The 23,912-nt window shown below is 40.6% G+C and overlaps 1 protein-coding gene across 1 annotated transcript; it reads left to right on the forward strand.

Annotated features, from left to right (window-relative positions):
- Positions 1-91: 91 nt before the first annotated feature.
- On the forward strand, positions 92-2,787 carry BTG1 (BTG anti-proliferation factor 1). Its single transcript, XM_066257763.1, has 2 exons — positions 92-548; positions 1,475-2,787. Exons 1-2 carry the CDS (start codon positions 401-403, stop codon positions 1,840-1,842), a joined length of 516 nt encoding a protein of 171 aa, XP_066113860.1. The 5' UTR covers positions 92-400; the 3' UTR covers positions 1,843-2,787.
- Positions 2,788-23,912: the final 21,125 nt, after the last annotated feature.

A 23,912-nucleotide genomic window follows, 5' to 3' on the forward strand; every position in this document is an offset into this window, starting at 1 on the left:
CGTCACAATGGTGCGATCTCTGGATTGGCTGGAGTCAGTCGTCACGCTCCAGCTACGCACTTCCTTTCTGTGGTGCTATAAGAAGTGCCGCACGGTGCCCGCTTCTCTTCGCCCCCTGGAGCTGGAAATGCAACTGTTGGGAGCTTCGGAAGCAGCTTAGCTGGAGGCGGAGGCGGCTGGGGAGGTCCGAGCGATGTGACCAGGCCGCCCATCGCTCGTTTCTTCCTCTCTCCTGCCGCCTCCTGTCTCCAAAATAACTTTTTTACTATAAAGAAAAGAGAAAAAGAAAGTAGCCGTCCGCCCCTCACGCCCTCTGTTTCTCTCAGCCCTCTGACCTGCGAGGGAGCCCGGGGTGGCCGCTCCGCCGTCGGGGCCGCGCCGCCGAGCCCCGGCCGCCCCCATGCATCCCTTCTACACCCGGGCCGCCACCATGATAGGTGAGATCGCTGCCGCCGTGTCCTTCATCTCCAAGTTCCTCCGCACCAAGGGGCTCACGAGCGAGCGACAGCTGCAAACCTTCAGCCAGAGCCTGCAGGAACTGCTGGCAGGTGAGCGGGCCACGGTGGGAGGACAAGGGGTGCCAGGGGGGTGCGAGCCCCTCACTCCCGGGCCGAGCCGTCGGGGCCTCGGGAGCCCGGCCGTGCCTCGGATCCCGCCGCGGGATCGGGACTGGCGCCCAGGGGACCGCTATCGGCGGGTCCCGGCGAGGGCTTGGGGGCTGGGCCAAGGGCGCCCCCTCCCTCCCCCCGTGACTGGCAAACGGAGGGGAGAGGAAAACACGCACAACAAAGAAACTAAAGCCCCCCCCGACGCGGGAGCTGCGGTCCTCGGACTTGTCCGCGTATCTGGGGACAAAGGAGCGACAGGGCTGGGGTTGGTTCCGTGCCCCATCCCCCTCCAACCCCTTCCAACAGTTGCGTGTTCGGCGACCGGCCCCTGGGTGGGAAACCGCGCCGCTGTCCCGGAGCCAGCCCGGGACGGACGTGCAGTCTCCCCAGGCCTCCTGTTCCTGTCCATTAATCATCGGATTTGTCACCAGTACAATTAGAGCTCTGCCCAGAGCATGGTTTAGGGTTGCTTGTTTTTCTTCTCTTCGGGTTAGCAGTCCGGTTGCGCTCCTCTCCTCCAAAGCCATAAAGCCCATTGTGTGGGGGTGGGGTGGAGAAAGTATACAGATTCCCGCTTGGCCGCCGGAGCTCTCCGGCTGGCCGACGCTGAGCGCGGATTCCTGTTTTTGGCGGCTCAACTGGTTGGTTCCTGGAAATTGTTTTGTCCCGTACTGCTGTATTGTTTCTGAAATCCTGCCCGCTCATCTCCCATCCCCGCACACGCACAGCAGCGAATGCAATGCTGGGCATCTAAAAAAGTTGATAGTTTTCCATTTCCACCCCTGAAGGAACTAGCGGAAAAGGGAAAGTACAGCGGTAGTTAACCGTAACCATCTAAGCATTGTTTCTCTGTTTTTCTTCTATAGAACATTATAAACATCACTGGTTCCCAGAAAAGCCGTGCAAGGGATCAGGTTACCGTTGTATTCGCATCAACCATAAAATGGATCCTCTGATTGGACAGGCAGCACAGCGGATTGGACTGAGCAGTCAGGAGCTGTTCAGGCTTCTCCCAAGTGAACTCACGCTCTGGGTTGATCCCTACGAAGTGTCCTACAGAATTGGAGAGGATGGCTCCATCTGTGTGTTGTATGAAGCCTCGCCAGCAGGAGGTAGCACTCAAAGCAGCACCAGCGTGCAAATGGTAGACAGCAGAATCAGCTGTAAGGAGGAACTTCTCTTGGGCAGAACAAGCCCTTCCAAAAACTACAATATGATGACTGTATCAGGTTAAGATATAGTCTATGGATGGATCATCTTATAATGGATGGATAAATTTGATTTTTGCTTTGGGTGGGCTCCTCTTGGGGATGGATGGATTATGGAATTTAAATCATGTCTCAGCTGTGAAGATCTGGCACAGGATAGGGTGGTAAAAAATTTTTTAAGTGACAGTGCCATAGTTTGGACAGTACCTTTCAATAATTTAATAGCCTGTGAGTCCAAGTAAATGATTATTTGCTAGAGAGTGAAATCCTGGGGTGGTTTCAGTTTCTCCCAGATGTTATACCTAAATTTTTACATCAATCCTTTTAATGCAAATCTGTATTTCAAAGAACTGTTCTCTGCAGTAGATCTTGCAGAGAAAATTTGCACTATTACACTTGAAAATTGTTAACTTTTTGACAGCTGAATAGGAAAGCTCAACATTTTAAACATGATAGTACTGGAAATTTTATGACAAGACTTTTACCTAGCACTTAAATATGTATAAATGTACATAAGACAAACCTAGTAGGCATGACCTGGGAAAATGGTCAGACCTTGTATTGTGTTTTTGGCCTTGAAAGTAGCAAGTGACCAGATTCTGCCTTGGTAACAGGCTTTAAATTTTAAGATCCTTAAAAAGACACTGTCTCAACTGTGGTGTTAGCACCAGCCAGCTCTCTGTACATATGCTAGCTTGTAGTTTTCTAAGACTGAGTAAACTTCTTATTTTTAGAAAGTGGAGGTTTGGTTTGTAACTTTCCTTGTACTTAATTGGGTAAAAGTCTTTTCCACAAACCACCATCTATTTTGTGAACTTTGTTAGTCATCTTTTATTTGGTAAATTATGAACTGGTGTAAATTTGTACAGTTCATGTATATTGATTGTGGCAAAGTTGTACAGATTTCTATATTTTGGATGAGAAATTTTTCTTCTCTCTATAATAAATTGTTTCTTATCTTGGCATTTTAATCAATCTCTTGTCATGATTATAGAGGTTCAGCTAAAGAAATCTATTTCTCAGAAGACTTAGGTTCTATAAGCTATGTGAATGTTAGCTGCACACTGGTCATGCTGAAGAACATTTATTTGATAAGGAGTGAAGATCTGTATATATTTAAATTCAGGAAACACAGGGTTTAAAGTCAAAACATGGACATATTCCCAGGCCAAATGCTTAAAATGAGGATAAGAGACGAAAGGTAACATCTACCAAAAATGATACTCAAAGGATTTACATTTCCTTGCTTCCCAATTGAAGTGAAGATGTAAATGTTCCATTCTGACCCACCTTTAAAAAACAATTACTTTGTCCCCATGGATTCCTTGTTCAATTAAAATTCCTGGGGCAGATGACCCATAGTCTTAAAGAACAGGCTTACTACCACAGAGAGATTGGTTGCTTTTTGCTTTTCATCAGCTGCAAGATTTATATAAAAAATTCACTTAAGCTGGAATTCAACTAAAGGTATGTTCATAAATTTTTATTCTCTAAAGTTATGCTGAGTTTTTGATTTCTCGTTTTCCTAAACGTAAATGAAACATGAACGTTACTGGAGTGTAGATTACTGCCCAGTCCATATGATAGAGACTTGGTAATTCTTTGGTTGTATAGGATAACCTGGTTTTTCTTTAAATAGTTAAGTAACTTGCCATATAGTGGCTTTAAAAAAAATTGTTTTGGTATAAAATGTGAACATGTTCACGCTGGAAATACACAATCTAGTTTACTTGAAATTAGAAATCCAAATAAATATGGGAATTTATTTTTAAGATTAAATTTTTATTTTGTAGACTATGCAGGAATACACAGCTAAACCTGTACGTATTTAGAATACAGATGATGTCTGTGTACTTTATTGGAAGGCCGTCTCAGGAATGTGAAATAGAACCACACAGATGGACTGCCCTTGCCAGTGACAATATTTTATTTTTCAGTCCATTTCTTGAAAAGCCCCCCCACCCCCCATTTTTCAACTTTAATTTAGAATAAAACAGTTGGTTACTGCAGTCTCTCACCAGTTCTGGCTACTATTATATCCCAACTCCATTTCATGTGGTAACTTCTTTGAAACTAAGTAACATAAAGCTTGACACAATCTGAAACCTAAGGCAAGGCTAGGGTAACTTCCAGACAGTTTAGGACTTCAGTCATAAAACCTTTTCTCAAATGGAGCATTGTTTTGAAGATTTTCACATAAGACCGTTTAGTCCTTTGAAAGAAATTTGGTGGGAAGAGAGAAATTAATAAAAATATTTTATTTTAGAATTCAGGTGATGTCTGGTGTGTAAGGAGCTGTTAAGTTCCTCTTTAAAAGGCAAGCATCAGTGAGACCTGGCATCCAGCTGTTTCCTGTGACTTTAACCATAAGTTCCCCAGACAATTGTCCATAGGACAGTAGCTGTTTGGTATTTGTTGTTCATTGCTTCTGGGGAATGCTTTGCCTAGCTATTTTGATGAAAGCATTTGAGTGTCTGGTGTGCACATGCAGGTGTGTGTGTCAGGCCTGTACATGCAGTCATATGAATCACTGGTGGTACTTTTAGTTTAATAGTGATAGAATTTAAAAAGCTTTTACACTGCCTGAGTTAAAAGATAGTTTCTTAGAAATCATTTTAAAAAAAGATGTCTGCTTTCAAAACTGTTAGTTGCCACTGACGCCAGGAATTCAGTTATTGGCAATAAGTTTAGGAATGTTCCTTACTGAGTTTTAACAGGTAGTTGTAAAATTATTTCCTCCATATGTAAGTATTGTCCTGCTCTAATGCTGAAGCAAGGCTTACAGTGGATTGTATGGCAAGTATTAGGATAATGTGGATGTTTTCCTGGCAATCTGGAATGGGAATCACATGTCCTTACCCTTAATTTGCAATATTTCTGTAATAATAGACTGGAAAAGCTACCAGAAAACTGCTTTCTTGGTACTGTTGCACAAATGATTTCCTTAAGTCACTTTAACTCAGAAATTGTAAGTAATTTTATTACAGATCATGGAATTGGCCTTTGAGTTGAAAGGAAAGCAGTATTCCTGACTATTCTAGGGCTTAAATAAGGTTTTCAGACTTTCTCCAATCTTAGGAACAAATACATCTGCTCTTAGACTTTTCCCTCGATGATTTTTTAACATTTCTGATACTCCCCTTTGTCTTTGCAGAAGAGAAATAGTATTTTGTTTATTGAAGTTTAAAGAGAATTTTCCTCCCCTTTGAAGTGATAAGATGCTATTGATAAGCTGTAAGGAGAGAATTTGTCGATAGTTATATCTATACACAAGAGAATTCAAAAAGTGTATTTTGGATTGTTTGAAACAATAGGTTTCTTATTAATCCGAAGGTATATAGATTACTGATAAATGCCATCTCCCAGTCTTGACAGCTGAACTTTTTGTGTATGGCTGCTTAAATCATAGCTGGTTTATTTTTCGCGTTTGGAACGTAACATTATGAAAAAATCTTTTGTTGTTTGTACTAACTAAGCAAACTGAGCTGCTTAACTGAGTGCTTCAGTCATTTAGTGCAAATAGGCCAGAGAAATTTATGCGAGTTTATGCAAGTTATAATTTCTGATTATTTCTTTTCTTTATATCTTCTTCTGATGATAGCGTAAAGTTAAGCAAGATAAATTTTGTATTTTTGATGCAGCGAAGCAAGCCTTAGGTTGATTGTAGTAATAGTGAAAATTGACACCATTTTCCTCAACAATATGTGGAGGATAATCAACACCAGTTTGTTTGTTTTTTTACTGCAGTTTTAATTGAGTTTACCAATTTCTTTTGGCATTCAATGTGTCAGTCAAGAATAGAAAAAGTCATAGAATTCTCAAATTTTTTTTTAATGTTTTTTTGTCATCTCATAGTTGAATAATCTTCCAAGGAATATTTTGAACTTCAATTTCTGACTTTTAAACAAGCCTTTTCTTAGTGTTTTCCATTGTAGTGTTGAAGATGCAGATCTTTTTGGGAATTTTGTACAAGTACAGAGTAATGAATGATGCTGAAAGATGAAATGACTTGAGTCTAGAGTTAGATCAGAAGGGAAAGGATGGCGGAAATGCAAGTGGGAAATGGCAGAGATGGAGGAATTTAAAGGTTTGGTGTTAAAATGCATTTGCTGTGGTCATAGATGCTTATCAAGAGAGGTTTGTGCAGCATACTCTTTTGGCAGCAAGTTTGGGTAATGCGAATGTACGGATGATGTAAGGCATGAATCTGGGACATGCAGGGGCAAGTACCTTAAGATTGATGGCCCATACTAAGTGGGAAATGGGCTGTGGGAGGGGCGAATGGAAACGAGTAAAAAGGACACCTATTCTTGAAGATACTCAAATATAGTGCTATGACTTTGTGTCAGGACTTTATAAAGGGAAAATATATATATATATATATATTTTTGCATTTTTCTGAAGCTGGAAACAGGGAGAGACAGTCAGACAGACTCCCGCATGCGCCCGACCGGGATCCACCGGGCACGCCCACCATGGGGCGGTGCTCTGCCCACCAGGGGGCGATGCTCTGCCCATCCTGGGTGTGTCGCCATGTTGCGACCAGAGCCACTCCAGCGCCTGGGGCAGAGGCCACAGAGCCATCCCCAGCGCCCGGGCCATCTTCGCTCCAATGGAGCCCTGGCTGTGGGAGGGGAAGAGAGAGACAGAGAGGAAGGCGCGGCGGAGGGGTGGAGAAGCAAATGGGCGCTTCTCCTATGTGCCCTGGCCGGGAATCGAACCCGGGTCCTCCGCACGCTAGGCCAACGCTCTACTGCTGAGCCACCCGGCCAGGGCAGGAAAATATTTTTTAAGCTATCTGTTATAAGCCACTTGATTATCAAGTGGCTTTTTCTTTGTACCTTTTAAGTTGTGAAGGCCATTAGTGACCCCATTTCTAATGCTAGAAGGATGATTAAGGATAGGCCAGACACCTAGCATCACAGGAGGGACCGCAGGAAAACAACAGTCGAGTTAACTACATTCCTGTATTTAGAGAATATTATATCAAACACTAATTATTATTTCAAATTGTGACATTGATGGAAGACATATTCACCTGTTGGGTGTATTTTATTTTAATAATTCTCTAGATAGGCCATCTCTGAAATTATTTAATGTCATTTAAAAAATATATTTTCACCTGCGTTTTCATGTGTGTATGTAAAAGCACATGGTACTTTTCATAAACAAATATATGTGTATTGGGAATATGCTAAAAATCTTTTTGTAGGGGTGCATGATCAAAAATGGTTAGAAACTATTTCTCTTAGATTAGCACTAAAGAATATGAGCGTGTGCTCTCCAACGAATAACTTGTGATTGTTATATTCTTTAAGTGATAAATCTTAAAATGAGAAGCTGTTGTAGCAATCCAAAGAGTTGTGCTTTCTAATTTTAGCTTATCTGCTTAAGTCCTTATTTGTAAAATGAAGACATCTTTTATAGCCAACAGATTCCCAAAATATTAAGTGTTATACCAATTTGAGGTCCACATGCTCCTATATTAAACTATGTATTGCTATGTGTTGAAATTCACATTTTATGTTTTTAGAAATTTTCTTTTTAAATGTTATGGCTTTTGTAACATTTCCTTTCATGGTTGCAAAAGAACTGAGTGAATGTAGTTTTATATCAGTGATTAAATTTGATTTAGCAATTCTGGTTCAACTGGAAGTCCCCTGTATCTTTTTCCTCTTGTACAGAACAATCCTGATATTTTAGGAAGGAAGAATCACTAACATATTAAACTTTATTTGAGAAGATTCTATTAATGGATAGTAACCTAAAATGATAAGATTCAAAAGTTTCCACTATAAACAGGCTTGAATGCATTTTCCAGCCTTGATTTATGGCAGTTATGTCTCCTCCAGTCAATAGACTAAATGGAGTTGTATTTCCTATAAATTGCACTTGTGAGCTGTCAAGTTACCAATATATATTCTTATTTGACCTCCCATCAACGGGGTGAGGTTGGCAAGTAAGTCAGTATATCTTCATTTTCATTTTATGGATAGAAAGCTGAGACTTAAGGAGTTAAATTTGCTCCAAAGCTAACCAGCTAGTAGATAACTAATTCATAACTTGAACTCAGACTTTTCTAGCCCCAGAATCCAAGCTCTTAACTACTGGCACATTGTGGTGTTTGTTTTATTTATCTTGTTTCCCATTGTTGGAACATGCATATTTTAACTCCTCATTGCTAGCTGGCCATCTGTGGTCACTTTATCCTTGAAACCCTTTCACCATTTATTGCCACTAACCTTACAACTGTCTTAAAACTAGGCTTTATTTAGGAGGCAATTGTTGGTATGTAGTATGAAGAATACTAGTCTTGGATTCAGAATAATGAGGCCTGTACCAGGTTCTGCTTGTGACTTAGGACAAGTTGCTTAGCTCTTCTGAGCCTATCATTTTTGATGTAAAACTGGGGATAAAAATAAGTCTGTTGTCAAGGTCAAACATATGAAAACATCCAGTGATGAATGGTTGGATTCATGGAAGTTTGCAAAGCCTGTATGATGGAGGCAAATGATGGTAGCAGATCGTTTTCTTGGTTTCTTGAAAATTTCATGTTCCTGTGATTGTCTTTCTAGAGTTTTTTTGAAAGTCTGCTTTAGCCAGCAGCTGTACGAAATGTACTTGTGTTTTTGAAATAATATAGGAAGGAAAAAGAACTCCCTCCTGCTATCTTTTCAAAGGGAGAAATATAACCCCGGACTGGAATATTTATTTTACAGACTTTCCTGAACTTCATCCTTAATATTGTGATTTTCAGAACTATTTTTCAGTAAAGTTAAAAAAAGAAAAAAAAGGAATCTGTCAGTTCTTTTGTCTGTATTGAAGACCACTTGGGAGCTGCAGTGACACTACCAAATGCGTAGTGCATTGCACGTCTGCATTCATTATCTTGTTTAATCCTTACAACAACTCTTGGCTATATAAAGTAAGTTGACTTTTCCCAGGGTTTGCAACCCTTCAAGCTATTTGTTATTTGGCCATGCTTTTGCAAGAGAATTTCAAACTGGTTTTCAAACAACTCAGTGGTTCTCAATCTCTTAATCTAGAGTGGTGTGAGTACTTCCTTTACGGCAAAGAAAAGCAGCCTTTTTATAAGTTATCAGTTTGGGTTTGAGTTTCTTCTTGTGCTGTAACCTGATGCAACCTTTGCTTGAATCACTAATAACGTAATTGATTTCTTCTAGTCAGTCATAAATGAATCATTGACCATGAGTTCTTTTTAGTTTAAACTCAATTCCCTTCTTCTGTGTGACGATATCTTCGTTGAATAGTTTGCTTCTGGGTTGTATAGCATTACTGCATACTTCAATGAAGTAGGTACTTAGCCAGCAAAGCTTCTTGCTAATTTATTTTGCAATAGTGTAAGAAACAAAGGGCCCCATTCTTAAAAGTACCTCAAGAGACTTACAGGCAAGATTCTTTTGACCCTTCCAGAAGTCTTACATCTTAAAGCCCTTGTGTGGTTCAGGCCCTGCTTGGAGTTGGGTATAGCCTTATAAATTAGTGAATGTGTTCCTATAATGCTTAAAATTATGAGGGAAGAATAAGAGTTTGAAACTGATTTACACCAAAGGCTTAGGTGGCCAGTTTTGTCATAACAGTTCCTTGAGACAGGACTTGTGGTTAGAATTAGAGAGATGGAGTGCTTATGTAATAATAATGAACCATTAGAGATCAGCTATCCCTCTAACTCCCAGATTCTTGCTTTTTCCACATTACCCTGCCTTTTAGAAGCCTTCTGGAATCCTTTCTAATGGTTAAAATGATTAGTGTTTTTGTCCTGTTTCTGTCACATTCGTTTAACAAATGCTGAGTTCCTCTGTGTGCCCAATTCTTTGCTAAGCATTGAGGTTACCAAAATGGACACTTGCTGTGCCCTAAAGCAGTGGTCCCCAACTCTCAGGCCGCGGACCGGTACTGGTCCGTGGGCCATTTGGTACCGGTCCACAGAGAACGAATAAATAACTTACATTATTTCCGTTTTATTTATATTTAAGTCTGAGTGATGTTTTATTTTTTAAAAATGACCAGATTCCCTCTGTTACATCCGTCTAAGACTCACTCTTGATGCTTGTCTCGAAAGTTCGACAATTATATTTAAAAATACCACAGTTTTTACGCCGGTCGCATAATTTTATTTTGTGCATTTATCCGTCCCACCCTAAAGGCTGGTCCGTGAAAATATTTTCTGACATTAAACCGGTTCATGGCCCAAAAAAAGTTGAGGACCACTGCCCTAAAGGAACTGAGAGCCTAGTGGAAGGGAGAATTACCAACAAATGTAAAAATTGGACCTGTGCCATACTAAGGAAGGGAAGGTGATAAAGTTGTGTCCTGAGAGCTACAATAGATGTGCCTAACATAGGCTTCCCAGAGGAAGGGCCGCTTGAGCTGAGATCTGAAGGATGAATAGGCGTTTAAGTGGTGAAGGCAGGGCAGAGGGGGCATTGCTTGAATCTGGCTAGAGAGTATGCAGTGAATGGGAGAGACTGAAGGAAGATCCGTGACAGCAGTGAAGAGGAGTTAGGGAAGTGAGGGCCAATGATGTGGGGTTTCACAGGTAGAGTGACTATATAATATGCTCGATAGATTTATCAACCAAACTGTAACTTTAATAGTAAAACAGGGCGCTATTAATAATGAAACCCAGACTGGAACGATCAGCCAGAACAGATAGTAACGTGACTTTCATCTGAGTAAGGGCTGAGCAACCAGCACTGTGCCTACTTCCCAGTAACCGTGCCAGGGAGTTAGAATGCCTTATCTAGTCCAAAAGGAACCCAAGTAGAGCTCGGAGTGTTTTTTGAAATAGCTGGGTTATTATGATTTGTTTCAGTACAGACATTAATTACTTTCTTTTTAAAGGTTTAGTATGGAAAGTTGGGTTTTAGTGTGAGCGGCTAGAATAGAGGCACTTTAATCGTGTGCAGAACAGCGTAATTCAACCATATCTGGAGTATTTTCCACATTCTTTTGATATATCACTTGTCATTTTTGCAATGACTGTTTATTTAAATAAAACTTTAAAAAATGGTTTCATTCTAGTTTTACATTTTGAGTGTAAGTTCCACCAGGACATAGTACTTTCAAGGTGTGAATCACTGATATTTTCTTTACATTGATGTGAAAATTGTATACAATTAAATGCATAGAGTTCAGTGAAATTTGCACACACATGTCATCCACACCCTGATCAAGAGGTAGAACATTTCTACCTCCCCAGAAATCTCTTTTGAGGCAATTGAATTTGAATAAGTAATATGGTTGTGGAGTCCGGCCCCAAAATTAAAAATGAGTTGTTTTCCTACTCCTTTTTCTAACTTTAGTTTTGATTCTTAACCATGTGGTAATGGTTCCTTTAAAGATGAAGCAAATTGTCACCAGAAAATACCGTTGCCTCTCAACTAGTCATGATTTAATGGTTACCAATATAGTACATCCCTATGCAATTTAGTAGGGCTTTTTAGTCTTTTAAAGTGAGTAGTAAAATTTGAGTCATATCCCTATCACTGACTCATAAGCTTACTAAGGATTGCCTGGTGTTTATTATTAGGCCGAAACTTTTGCATCATGATCAGTTGAAAAAGACTGTGATCATGCCAAATTTACATAATGCCCCTCCCCCCACCCCCACTCCCCGCTTACTTTTAATCTGATTATGTCACTCTGTAGTAAATTTTACATATGAGAAAAGGAGACTAGTGTTCACACACACACACACACACACACACTTCTCTCTGTCCTAGCCTTGAGTACTTACTTCTATCTCAAAATTCTCAATTCCAGTTGCCAAATAGCAGACAGAATATTGACCTGAGTTACAGCACAATTAGTTGTGAAATTGATTGAACTCAAGAGCTGTGTGTCACTGTCTTAGAGATTCTTGAGTGCAGAGATGGGAAGGCTTGTCCTAAAGAGACCTAATGAGTTTGGGATTTACTGAGGGATAGGGAAAGGAGATAATTCACCACTGATTGAAAAGGGGATTAAGTCCTCGTTTTTCCCCTGTAGATTTAGTGTTCTGATTAGGAACATAAACTGGAACCAGATCTTGAATTAACTATTTTTTCCTGAGAAAGACAATGTGTTCTGTCTCTGCTGCCAAAACAAGGGTGGGTTGTGATGGTGATGGTGCTCAGTTACTTAGACATGTCTTTCTCGGGGCAGTAATACCTAATATTTCCGTACCGGTTGGGCCCCCCCCCCCACACACACACACCACTACATTCCATTTTAGAAAGAATAGCAACTCAGTGAAGGTGTACGGAAGATTATAGCCAGATTTGGTTAGTAGAGAGACTTGTCAATAACCCATTTTCAACTAAAAAAACTGCTACTCTGATTACATATTCATATGGTTTGTTTTTATTTTATAATTGAATTTACTGGGGTGACATTGGTTCACAAAACCATACAGATTTCAGGTGTACAACTCAATATAATAACATCATCTGCACACTGCATCACGCGCCCTTTGCCCCAAGCAGTCTCTTTCTGTCCCTATTCCCCCTTTACCCACCTCCACCTAGCCCGCCACTCGTATTATTACTTGTTTTTAAAAAAGAAGTTTCATGCATTAAGTAGAGGAAAATGTAATATGGGGTTTCATTGTATGCTGAGGACAATTTTTTCTTCATTTCTACCTGTCTTCTTACTGACAAGCCTTCCCAGGAATACCCAACCGCTCTAGACTTTTTTTTTTCTTATTTTTCCAAAGTTAGAAGTGGGGAAGCAGTCAGACAGACTCCTGCATGGGCCCCACTGGGATCCACCTGGCATGCCCACCAGGGGGCAATGCTCTGCCCACCTGGGGCCATTGCTCCGTTGTAGTCGGAGCCATTTTAGCACCTGAGCCAGAGGCCATGGAGTCATCCTCAGCGCCCAGGCCAAATTTGCTCTAATGGAGCCTTGGCTGTGGGAGGGGAAGAGTGAGACAAGAGAGGAAGGAGAGAGGGAAGTGTTGAGAAACAGACAGTGTTTCTCCTGTGTGCCCTGACTGGGAATCAAACCCAGGACTTCCACATACTGGGCCAACACTCTACAGCTGACCAAGGCCTGTAGACTTTTTTTTTATTTTATCCTCTTGACCTCTGTAAAAATAGATGTCACTGGCACCTTGCGTAGACTTTCTGAGTGCCAGCATTGAGCTAAGCACCTTTGTGGACCCCTTCAGTGACTCCTTGTCACAAGCCAGTAGGATTAGATATTTGTTCTCATAGTCATCTCTGATTTGGAAAGATCATGATACAAAGATGTTATATTATGACTTGCCCATGGTCAGAGAGTTATGGGATAATTTGATGCTAGAATCCAGATTTGTCCGAGCTCAAGCCCCAGCTCCTAACCAATATCACATTCTGGTACACTGCTTTCTGATCCCATTGTATTGTAGTTATTTGCATCCATGTCTGACTTTCCCATTAGACAGGAAGACCTTGGAGTCAGGGACTCACACCAGAGCTTTAGAAGATGCTAAAATTAGCTAATCTATTAATTCATAAATATAGTTGATCTGTAACTATGTGCCCAGCATTGTTTTAGGCCAGCAATTTTCAACCAGTGTGCTGCTAGAATTTTAAAAACCCTATTTAGTTAGGGGCACTGACCTCTTGTTCCTTATTGTCAAATAAAAATAATAATAACAGCCAGCGTTAACAGTTGCTGTTTGATGTGAATGAATGAACATTGTACTTGTTCTTTTTCGTTTGTTTGTTTTTGCCAGACTGACAAAGATGATGTTTTTTTAGTGTGCCACAGAATTTTGGTAATTAGTTTATATTTGACATGAGATGCAAAAGGTTGAAAATCACTCTTGTAGGCATTTGGAAATATAGCAGTGAACCAAACAAAACTCCCTCTTGGAGAGGGAAGTAAACAAGTAAGTGAAATGTATGATATGTCAGATGGTGATAGTGCTAAGGGACAGAGCTGCTGTGTTGGCGATGTGAATATCATAGGAGACGTGGGTGCTCTTGTGAGGGCCCAGCAGAAAAGGGCTGTTGGGGGTTGGGTGGGGAGGCAGACTGCTATTTTAAGTTAAATAGGGAGGTGATATTTGAGCAGAAACTTGAAGGAGACCAGAGAAATGGCCTAGGAGATAATCTGGGAAAAGAACATTCCATTCAAATAAATTGAATGAATTCCCAAATTCTGACAGGCTTATTTCTCCCCAAACGCACAATTGTAATTTGGCACTCTCGGACACCATTATAATGTCAAGTAACCTGGTTTATAGCAGCTGTTTCCTGACCACTTTTTACTCACTTTTTGGATTATTTTATGCCATAGGAATCAGTACAGCTTTGATTACTGGAATACCCAGTTGGATTTCTATTTTATTTTATCCTCTTCATTTTAGAGGGAATTACAGATCATAATAAACAGGCTGATAAGACCTCAATTTTTTACAAAAAATTAAGTCTGGTTTCTTTAAATGCGATATCTACAGTACACAATACATATGAAATGAGAATTCATGTTCAATATAATTTTACAGGCTCAGCAAGATGTTCAGTATTTTGTTAGGACGTATAGCTAGGCAAGCTAACGACAAGCATTGAAAACATAAAGGGTTTTCTTGCTAACATTTAGATAACTGGAAAGTTCAGTTATCCAGAATGGCTGTTCCTACGGAATCTGAGATTATAGAGACTTACTATCATTGAGAGCCCCTGCCCTTCATGTCTGAGGCGAGATAACAGCAAAGGTATAATAATACCTTTGTCATGCAGTCAAGCATCATGGAACACTTAACTCTTTTTAAAGTGTTGGGAGGTATCTGGCCTATTCTTAAGTTGCAGAAAGTCCCTAATATTAGGATATAAAAATGGATGTTTCCCTGGTTTCATTTGCTTTGTCAAAGATGAACAAAAACATATTTTCTCAAATATATTTTCCATGAATTCTACCCTAGCCATGCTACCAGCCCAAGAAATAATATCTCCTTCCAAATCATTTGAAACTTGCTGTAACCATCCAGTCTAGGTTGTCTTTAATTGTATAAAAATTGGATGAGTACTTTTAGTGTTTCAAGGTTGAGTCCAAATCAGATATGATTCTCCCTCATCTGAAAGTCCAAGCAAGGCTAAAAAGGAAACAGAAATCTAGGTTTTGGGGTTTAAGAAAGGATCCCTTTAAAAGTTCCCAAACATGAACCAGATAATTCTGGCCATTTGACTAATCTTGATGGGGTGGGATGATGGTAATATGGGAAAAGAATGAATGAAAAAAGGGGAAGCCAAATTTTGAAAAGCAGTAGTGATATTATGTAGGATTTTATGCAGAACTAAAAAATCGTATCCAAAGCAAACATTTGCCAAAGGTGCCGTGGGACCTTTTTTGGTCTTGTCATTTAAGTAGATTCTTAAAACCCCAAAATTGTTCTTGCAAATGCTGACCGGTCTGCACTGTCAGGTTACCTCAGAATTATATATATTTTTTTTGCCTAATGCTAATTTCACAACCAAATTTCTCTAATGTTAAATTTGGGAACACAAGTAAAATAAACATGTTAATCTGAAACCGGGTATCATGGATACAGATAGTGATTACGGCCTTGTGACTCTGCTAATATTTATTGCGATAATCTATGGCGCCTCTCCCAGAAGATTTCTCAGCTTCATCTGTGCAGATTAAAGTTCATTTTGTGTATCAAAATGCTGGCAACAATTCTCTGGCTCTGAAGGCTATGCTTTTGCACTTCTGTTTTCATGAGAAAAGTCCTACCTTCATTTCTTAATGAATGTCCCTTTGTTTTTCTTACTTCCACCTACTTATGCTGAGCTTGTCAATTTAGATAGGGGAACACTCTACTGTGTAGAATAAAACAAAAACATCCAAATGTGTGGTTGGACAAACCTAGTTTTAATCTGTCATATGGTATAATACTTTGTGTTAGGCAATAATTAAAGTTCTGATAAAGCTAACCGGAATGGAGTTATTTAGTTGACTACTTAAAAGTTAAAATGTTTAGGGTGTTATTAGAATGTAAATATATATATTTCAGTATCTTGGGTCCAACGTTCTGGCCTAATAGAGTATAGAGAATATCTGTGTGTGTGTGTGTGTGTGTGTGTGTGTGTGTGTGTGAAAACTTTCACTAGAGATTTATTTCAGGGGAAGAAACACAGATGCATGCGTATGTGTGCCCGCTGGGGACCAGGAGAGTAGAAGCTAAGCATTGAAAAGAGGGGAGTAAAATTTCAGAAATGGTGCAAAGGAAAGTCTCTGCATACATTTGAGTGTCACGTGTATGCCTGTGTATTTCCTTCTTAAATTGGGGAAATAAATGTGCTGATTAGCTTTAAAAACAAACAGACAAAAAATATTATATATGGTTTATTCTAGTGTCTGGGCACTGGTTTTGGTAAAAGGAAGTTTACAGAGAAAGAAAGAAAAAATATTTCCTTTACATTGTCTACTATCACCCCCTCCCCCCCAAAAAAGCCCCTGTGTACGTAACGTTTAAAATCATATTCATTTTTAGTTTAGAGTAAAGCACCTGACAAAGACAGTTTGTGAGCCAGGAGGCTCTATTTTTCATAAGCTTTCAAATCAACATTTAGGGAATGCTGACTGTGCAGGGACGCTCTTGCATTGGAATTGATTTTTCTCTTCACGTCAGAAATGGCAGCATACAGATTGGCACATCGACAAGGCCCTAGCCACACGTTGGTGGTACAGTACCAAAAGCTACAACAGTAAAAAAGGATGAAGCAAATTGAGCCTCACATTATGCTTGGACCTCAGTTAAATGCCCATCTATGAATTGAGCACCCAAGCTAGAGACACAGAAGCACTGATTAGAGGGTGTGACTGCCCTGATTTGAAAGACGGAAAAGAGATATTGCAAGTGCTGTGCCCGGGCAAGACTCTGACTTGTCAGGGCTTGATTTTTTCTTTTTCTTTTTTTTTTTTTGGCACTAGTTTGGCCACTGAACCCAGGTTTAGCCGTTAGGATTTCAAATCGAAAACACAAACAATGGGTATCAACCCTTTTCCTGCTTTGATAGTCATGGCAGAAAAACATTCCCAAATCACATGTTCCTTGTGGTATTTCAGAGTGCGTGTAATTTTAGGTACACTCCTTCCTCTCTCTGGGGAAAGCACATTAGAATGTAGGAGTATGAGCTCCTGCTGAGATACTATGTCTGCATGCAGAAAGTAAACCAGCCACGAACTCTGGTATCGAATGCAACCCGATTTTTGCCAGGGTCACCCTGTACCTCCAGAGCTAGATTGATTTAAACAGCATTCTTCTGCCCTGGCTGGATAGCTGAGTTGGCTAGAGCATTGTCCCGAGGCTCAGAGGTTGCCGGTTTGATCCCTCCCTGGTCATGGCACATCCAGGAACAGATTGACATTCCTTGTCCCTCTCTCTCTCCCCCTTCCTCTCTCACTAAAATCAAATAAAAATTTTAAAAAAGAGAATCTTTAAAAAAAACAACACACCATTCTTCTGACCTGATGAAGTTCCCTCACATTTCTGGGTAGCCCCTTCTCTCTGAGCTCTGTCCTAGAATGGCTGCCTCTGCTGGATCACGTCAGTTTGGTGACCATTTTGCCAGCCTGTGTGGGCTGTCCCTTCTCTGCATGCTAGCCAGATGTGATGCTTGGCAGCATCCTCGTTTGGGCAAATGTTCACTCCTAGAAAGCCGACTTTACCAAAGGTAAACAGACAGACACAGCGGCAGCATAGACATCTTGAAATAGCAGGATTTAAGAAATGTTTTGTTCGAATCTGGATCCCAGGATCCAGGTCCTTTCTCCTTTCTCATTTTCCCTTCTTGCCCCTCTCCGTCCCCTCTTCTCTTCCCCTCCCTCCTTTCCGCTCCTCTCCTCTCCTCTCCTATCCTCTCCTCTCCTCCACTCCCCCTCCCTTCCCTTCTCAGCTTTGTCTCACCACAGGAAACTCAAAGTCCCCAGGTAATTGAGTCAGGCTGATGCTTTCTCGTCCTGCTATCACTGAAGGAAGAGTTTGCTTTCCTTTTTTCTTTTTAGAATAATTTTCTAGGTGAGGTTGCAAAGATAGACAAGTAATGAGGAACAGAAAAGACAGTTTAAGTCTTCAGGATTGGCAGAAAGACTTCAGACACATCTGCATTTACTTAGACACCCAAAAAAAGCCTGAGGGGCAGGATAGTGGGGTTTTAGGCGCAGGCTCTAGAATCTGAGATTTCCTGGTTGAATCCAGACCTAACTGCTGCCAGCGCCAAGAGGCAAGGCAGTTGATCCTCTTTGAGTCCCCGTTACTTTGCCTGTAAAATGGAGTTCAAAATATATCCAATCTTCAACCCTGAAATTCACTCTTTGAAAACAGGTGTTGTTTGTTTGTTTTCAAACATAGGTTTGGTAAAAACTTTGGGCAATAAAACCTGACCTGACCTAAAGAGAAGCTGTTGTTTTTCTACTTCTACATCCGCCTACACATTTTACTCTTAGGAATCTTGGAAAGGAATCAGTCAAACTATATGGCACATGTTCTCTATTGACTTTCTAAAATCTGAAAAATGTTGAATTGCAGAAGTACAAGTAGCCCTGTGTGTTTGGGATAAGGTTTTTCACTTCAGAGGGCATTTGGGATCCTAAGTGGGATAACTGAGGGGGTTAATAGGACCTGGTTCAAGAAGAACCACTTAGTAGGTGTTGGCTGCTTTTACATCTTACTGTGCTTTATTTTTATTTGTGTGTGTGTGTGACAGAAACAGAGAGAGAGTTAGAGAGAGGGACAGATAGGAACAGACAGGAAGGGAGAGGGATGAGAAGCATCAGTTCTTCGTTGCAGCACCATAGTTGTTCAGTGATTGATTTCTCATATGTGCCTTGACCAGAGGGCTACAGCAGACCGAGTGACCCCTTGCTCAAACCAGCGACCTTGGGCTCAAGCTGGTGAGCCTTGCTCAAACCAGATGAGGCTTTATTATTTATTTTTAAATTGAGTTTTAGAGAATGGAAGGAAAAGAGAGAGAGAAACACCTATTTGTTCCACTTATTAATGCATTCATTGATTGATTCTTGTATGTACCCTAACCAGGGATCAAACATGCACTCTTAGCTTATCAAGATGATGATTTATCCAGCTGAGCTACTCAGCAGGGCCCGTATTACGCTCTTAAATGAGCACATACTTGTACCATAGTAGTCCCCTATCATAATCCCCAGTTTTGTTTTCTGTGGTTTCAGTTACCCGTAGTCAATGGGGATCTGAAAATATTAAGTGGAAAAGTACAGAAATAAACAATTCATAAGTTTTCAATTATTTGCCATTCTCAGGAGTGATGAAATCTTGGGCCTCCTGCTCTGTCCCACTGGGGATGTGAATCATCCCTTGGTCAGGTGTCTCCATGTTGTGTAAATCCCACCCTTAGTCACTTCCAGTGGTCAGGTAGACTATGGCCACTACACAGTGCTGAGTTCAAGTAACCTTTATTTTACTTACTAGTGGCCTCAAAGTGCAAGAGTAGTGGTGATTCGAATAAGCACCAGAGATGCCATAAAGTGCTGCTATTCAGTGAAAAGATGAGTACAATACAATAAGATATGTTGAGAAAGACCACATTTACATGAACTTTTACTACAGTATATTGTTATGATTGTTCTATTTTATTATTAGTTATTGTTGTTAATCTCTTGCTGTGCCAAATTTGTAAACTTTATCATAGGTATGAACGGGTAGGAGACCATATAGTGTATACAGGGTTCAATCCTAACAGTGGTTTCAGGTTTCCACTAGGGGTAAGTAAAGGGGGATTACTGTATGTCTACCCCAGGCATAGCTACAAAACTTGATGTTAGGAAGTACATACATAAGACCATGAAGTTTGCAATCAGCTTATTTTTTATTTGTTGTTTACATCTAACTTGAGTGTTGACTTGCTTCCGAGTTTCTTCAGATGCCATCTAGATGCCCTCTCACTTCATTATTTATTTATTTATTTTTCTTCTTTTTCCAAGTGAGAGGAGGAGGGATAGAGAGACAGGCTCCTGCATGCACCCCAACAGAGATCCACTAGCAAACCTCATCTGGGGCTGATGACCTTCCCATCGAGGGCCATTGCTCACAACTGAGCTATTTTTAGCACCTGAGATGGAGGCTTCATGGAGCCATCCTCAGCACCCGGGGCCATTGAGCTCCTACCAATTAAGCCATGGCTGCAGGAGAGGAAGAGAGAGAGAGAGAGAGAAGGGAGAGGGTAGAAGTGGAGATGGAGATGGTCACTTTTTTGTGCCCTGACTGGGAATCGAACCAGGGGCATCCACATGCCAGGCTGATGCTCTACCACTGAGCCAACTGGCCCCAGGGTTTAACTTTGTTTTTTATCTGAGGAAGAAAAGCATTTTCTGTTTTTTTTCCCTCTTGCCACCTTCCTCCCTCTTTTCTTCTTTCAGCCCCCAAGTACTTCAGTATCTTTTTTACCTGATCACAGGGTACCAGAGAGCTGATATCTGGCCAAGCTGTGGCGTCTTTTTTTGAGAGTGAGTGGTGATGAGTGGCCAAAGGACACTCAGTGTGAAACAGTAATTTCATGAAGCTCTCAGGACCTTTTCTCAAGGGCCTGGTGCTGAGGATGTCTTCATGGTGAGAACTTAGTGGGGAAAATGGAAAATAAACACACACAACGCAAGGCTTAAGCTATAAATACAAGGTGATTTGGAGGGAGAGTGGGTTTATGCTTGGTGTTTTCTCCATGATAGGCCTTTTTACCTGAGCTAAGTAAAATTCTCTCTCCTGCACATAAACTCAGGAGGTTGAGCATGAGAAAGAGTAGACTGCATGGGTCTCGGCTGGAAGAACTTGATTGATTAAATGAAGTTAAAAGCCTCTGTCCCTTGGTAATAAGATAATCAAAAAATTTTTCTGTTGTGAGAAATCTTGATGTTTAGTAAAAAACAGAAGCCCAAAAGCCGAAACAACTGGCAGCAAGCTGTGGGTTCGTTTTGCCTGCCTGTGCCGTTTCCCACACTGGTTGAGTGGAGACTGTTTTCAGAGTGTGTACTCCTTGAAACATGTTGAGTTGTTAGAAGTACTTTTTGTTCTGATTTTTGTTGTGTTTTGTTTTGCTGTTAAGATTTTGGATTCTCAGAACCTAGTCTGAAAGTAGAATATTTGTGGTGTTGTCCTAATTAAAAACAAACAAACAAAAAAAGCACATGACAATAAACTAAAATCATTCTAAGTGAACAAGAGATGCAAACAGAACACTGAGAACTGCAAGGTTTAATAACATTTTATGTTTACTTTGTAAACTCAGCTAAAATTCATTTCTTGCTGACAATTATTTTAGAGGTCAAAGAAATGAATTTGTCTTAAGCACAACTGCTATAAATTTTTTACAGAATCCACATTTTTCCTCTTTGATTGTCATGGTTTTGACTTTTTGGGTTCTGTATAAGTACAACTTTCCCCCACCTCCAGTCATACTATCTCAAGACAGAAATAGAGAATTTGAATATTCTAACACAATTGGTGTTAGGTGAAAAGAATGAAGTCACAGAAACTCTCTCCCTATCCTGCGATGGAAGAGTGCAAGTAACCACATTCTTGTTGGCCTTCTCTAAGGGCGCTCAGGGCCCATGGGCTCCACGAGAAGAAATCGGGAATCCCTGTCACAAGCTTTGCATTTATTCAGTTGCCAGATATGGTACCCTAGCAGACCACATCTGATTTTCCCCTCACACAAAATGAAATTTCTTCTGTTTTTGTTTCTTAGTTCTCTTTCTGCATTTCTGAATCCTTTGTTTCTTAAAAATTTTTTTCATTAAATGTTTTTATTTTGATCTCAGTTCACAGGTAAACCTAGCTCCTGGTCTCCTCCCTCTTCTGTACTAAAAACACGTGTATGATAACTTTGCAAAGAACAAGAAAAAACGGCTCATTCTTGAGTGACATATTCAGCAGAAAATAAAGTTAGGGTCTGGAAGGTCTCTTGGGTTGTTTAAACTTTGTTTTAAGCTGTTGTTGAGTCCATTTTAGCTAGTCCAAGTTACATTTTGTCTAAATCTCTTTTCCCTTTTTTTCTTTTAAATATGCATTCAGAGCTGATTTTTTTTTTTTTTTTTTTTTTTTTTTTTGAGCATCAACTGATATGCAGGATCCTGCTCAGTTCTAATGAGAATTCAAAGGTCATGAAGACAGAGTCATAGCCATCGGGAGTCTATAATTTAATGCAGAAAAGAACTTTGCAAAATGTACCAATGAGACAGAATATTTGGTGTCATGATAAAGGTGTGCCGATTGAAATGCTTAATTTAGGGAAGGCTGCATAAGAGCAGTGGCATTTAAATGAACTGTGTTGGGTTGAGGGATGCCACTAGCGAAAAGGGAATGATGTTAAGACTGTAAAGCTGAACTTCAGCTCTAGCGTATCCCAGTGTACCTAGATCTCAAGCTGTGTCTATAAGCCAAGACCTTGACTGAAAGAAAGAAAAAAAAAAGTCTCAGTCTAGCAAGGGAGAAATATAAATAAAAGAGAGAGTGAGAGTATGTTTTGTATTCTGAGTTATGCACAAAGGTCTTTGGAACAGAAAAGAAGAACCCTTAACTGGTGGTGGATGGGCTTTGGTTATAATGCTTCCCTGGGGTCTGACTCTTGAAGTAGGACTTTGCCCAGAGACATATGAGTTCCCCTTATCCTTTTGACTTGTCACACACACACAACTTTTCTGGGACTTTCTAAGGAAATTTTATTTCACGATTCTTTGTTCTCTAAATTTAAGCATGAGGATTCCAAGTTCTCCTTTTCTTTCTTCACCAATTTCACTTAGTTTTTCCTCTTGTGCGTACCAGTATTTCTCACGTTCCTTTCCCCAGAAGAGCTACATTCACTTCTCTCTCTGCTTGGACCTTGTAGGAAGCCCCGGCACTGTTTCACATTTCAGAGGAGACTCCCAGGCTGTCTTCCCCAGCATCCCACCAGTTTCATTAAACAAAATTTTACTCATTATAAAAGCATGGCCCGCCCTTGCTTTCTATGGTGCAGCAGCCAGCAGCTGGCCCTAAGTCTGCACCAGGAGACAGTGTTTCAGTTGAGGCTCTGAAGTAGATTGCTCAATTCTGACCTTCTCTAGATGATTAATCTCAAATTACTCATCCCCTCTTGTGCCCCAATTTCTTCTTCTGTAATATGGAAATAATTTAGTACCTACCTCACAGGGTCATTGTGGCAATTTAATGAGATAATTCATGTAGAGTATTTAGTGCTGTAGTTAGCATGTAGTCACATTTTAATAAATATTGGTTATTATTTTTAAATGTTCAGCCAGCCATTTAGTACTTTCTTGCTTTGTATGCCACATGTTTACAGCCTGTGATGGTTAATTTTATGTCAAGAATTAACCAATTTGACTGGACCACAGGATGCTCGGTTATGTGGTTGAAATTCATGTCTGGGTGTGACCAGGAGGGTGATTCTATTTTTATTTTTAATTTTTAATTTTTTTTTTTTACAGGGACAGAGAGTCAGATAGAGAGATAGATAGGGACAGACAGACAGGAACAGAGAGAGATGAGAAGCATCAATCATCAGTTTTTCATTGCGACACCGTAGTTGTTCATTGATTGCTTTCTCATATGTGCCATGACCACGGGCCTTCAGCAGACTGAGTAACCCCCCGCACGAGCCAGTGACCTTGGGTCCATGCTAGTGAGCTTTTTGCTCAAGCCAGATGAGCCCGCACTCAAGCTGGCAACCCCAGGGTCTCTAACCTGGGTCCTTCCGCATCCCAGTCCGATGCTCTATCCACTGCGCCACTGCCTGGTCAGGCAGGAGGGTGATTCTAGAAGAGATTAGCATTTGAATAGATGGACTGACTAAACAGATGGCTCTTGCCAACGTGGGTGGGCATCATCTAGTTCTAGTCCACTGAGGACCTGACATAGAACAAAAAGGCTGAAGAACGTTGATTCTTGTTCTGCTAAACTGTCTGAGCTGAAACATCAATGTTCCCCTGCTCTCGATGCTCTTGACTACCAGGCCTTCATGCTTGGACTGGAATCTGCACCAACTGCTCACTGGCTCTCAGGCCTTCCAACTACCCTACAGGCTTTCTTGGATCTCCAGGTGCATACGGCTGATCATGGGACTTCTCAGCCTCCATA

This window comes from Saccopteryx bilineata, chromosome 2, assembly GCF_036850765.1.
Source record: "Saccopteryx bilineata isolate mSacBil1 chromosome 2, mSacBil1_pri_phased_curated, whole genome shotgun sequence".
Classification (NCBI taxonomy): Eukaryota; Metazoa; Chordata; class Mammalia; order Chiroptera; family Emballonuridae; genus Saccopteryx; species Saccopteryx bilineata.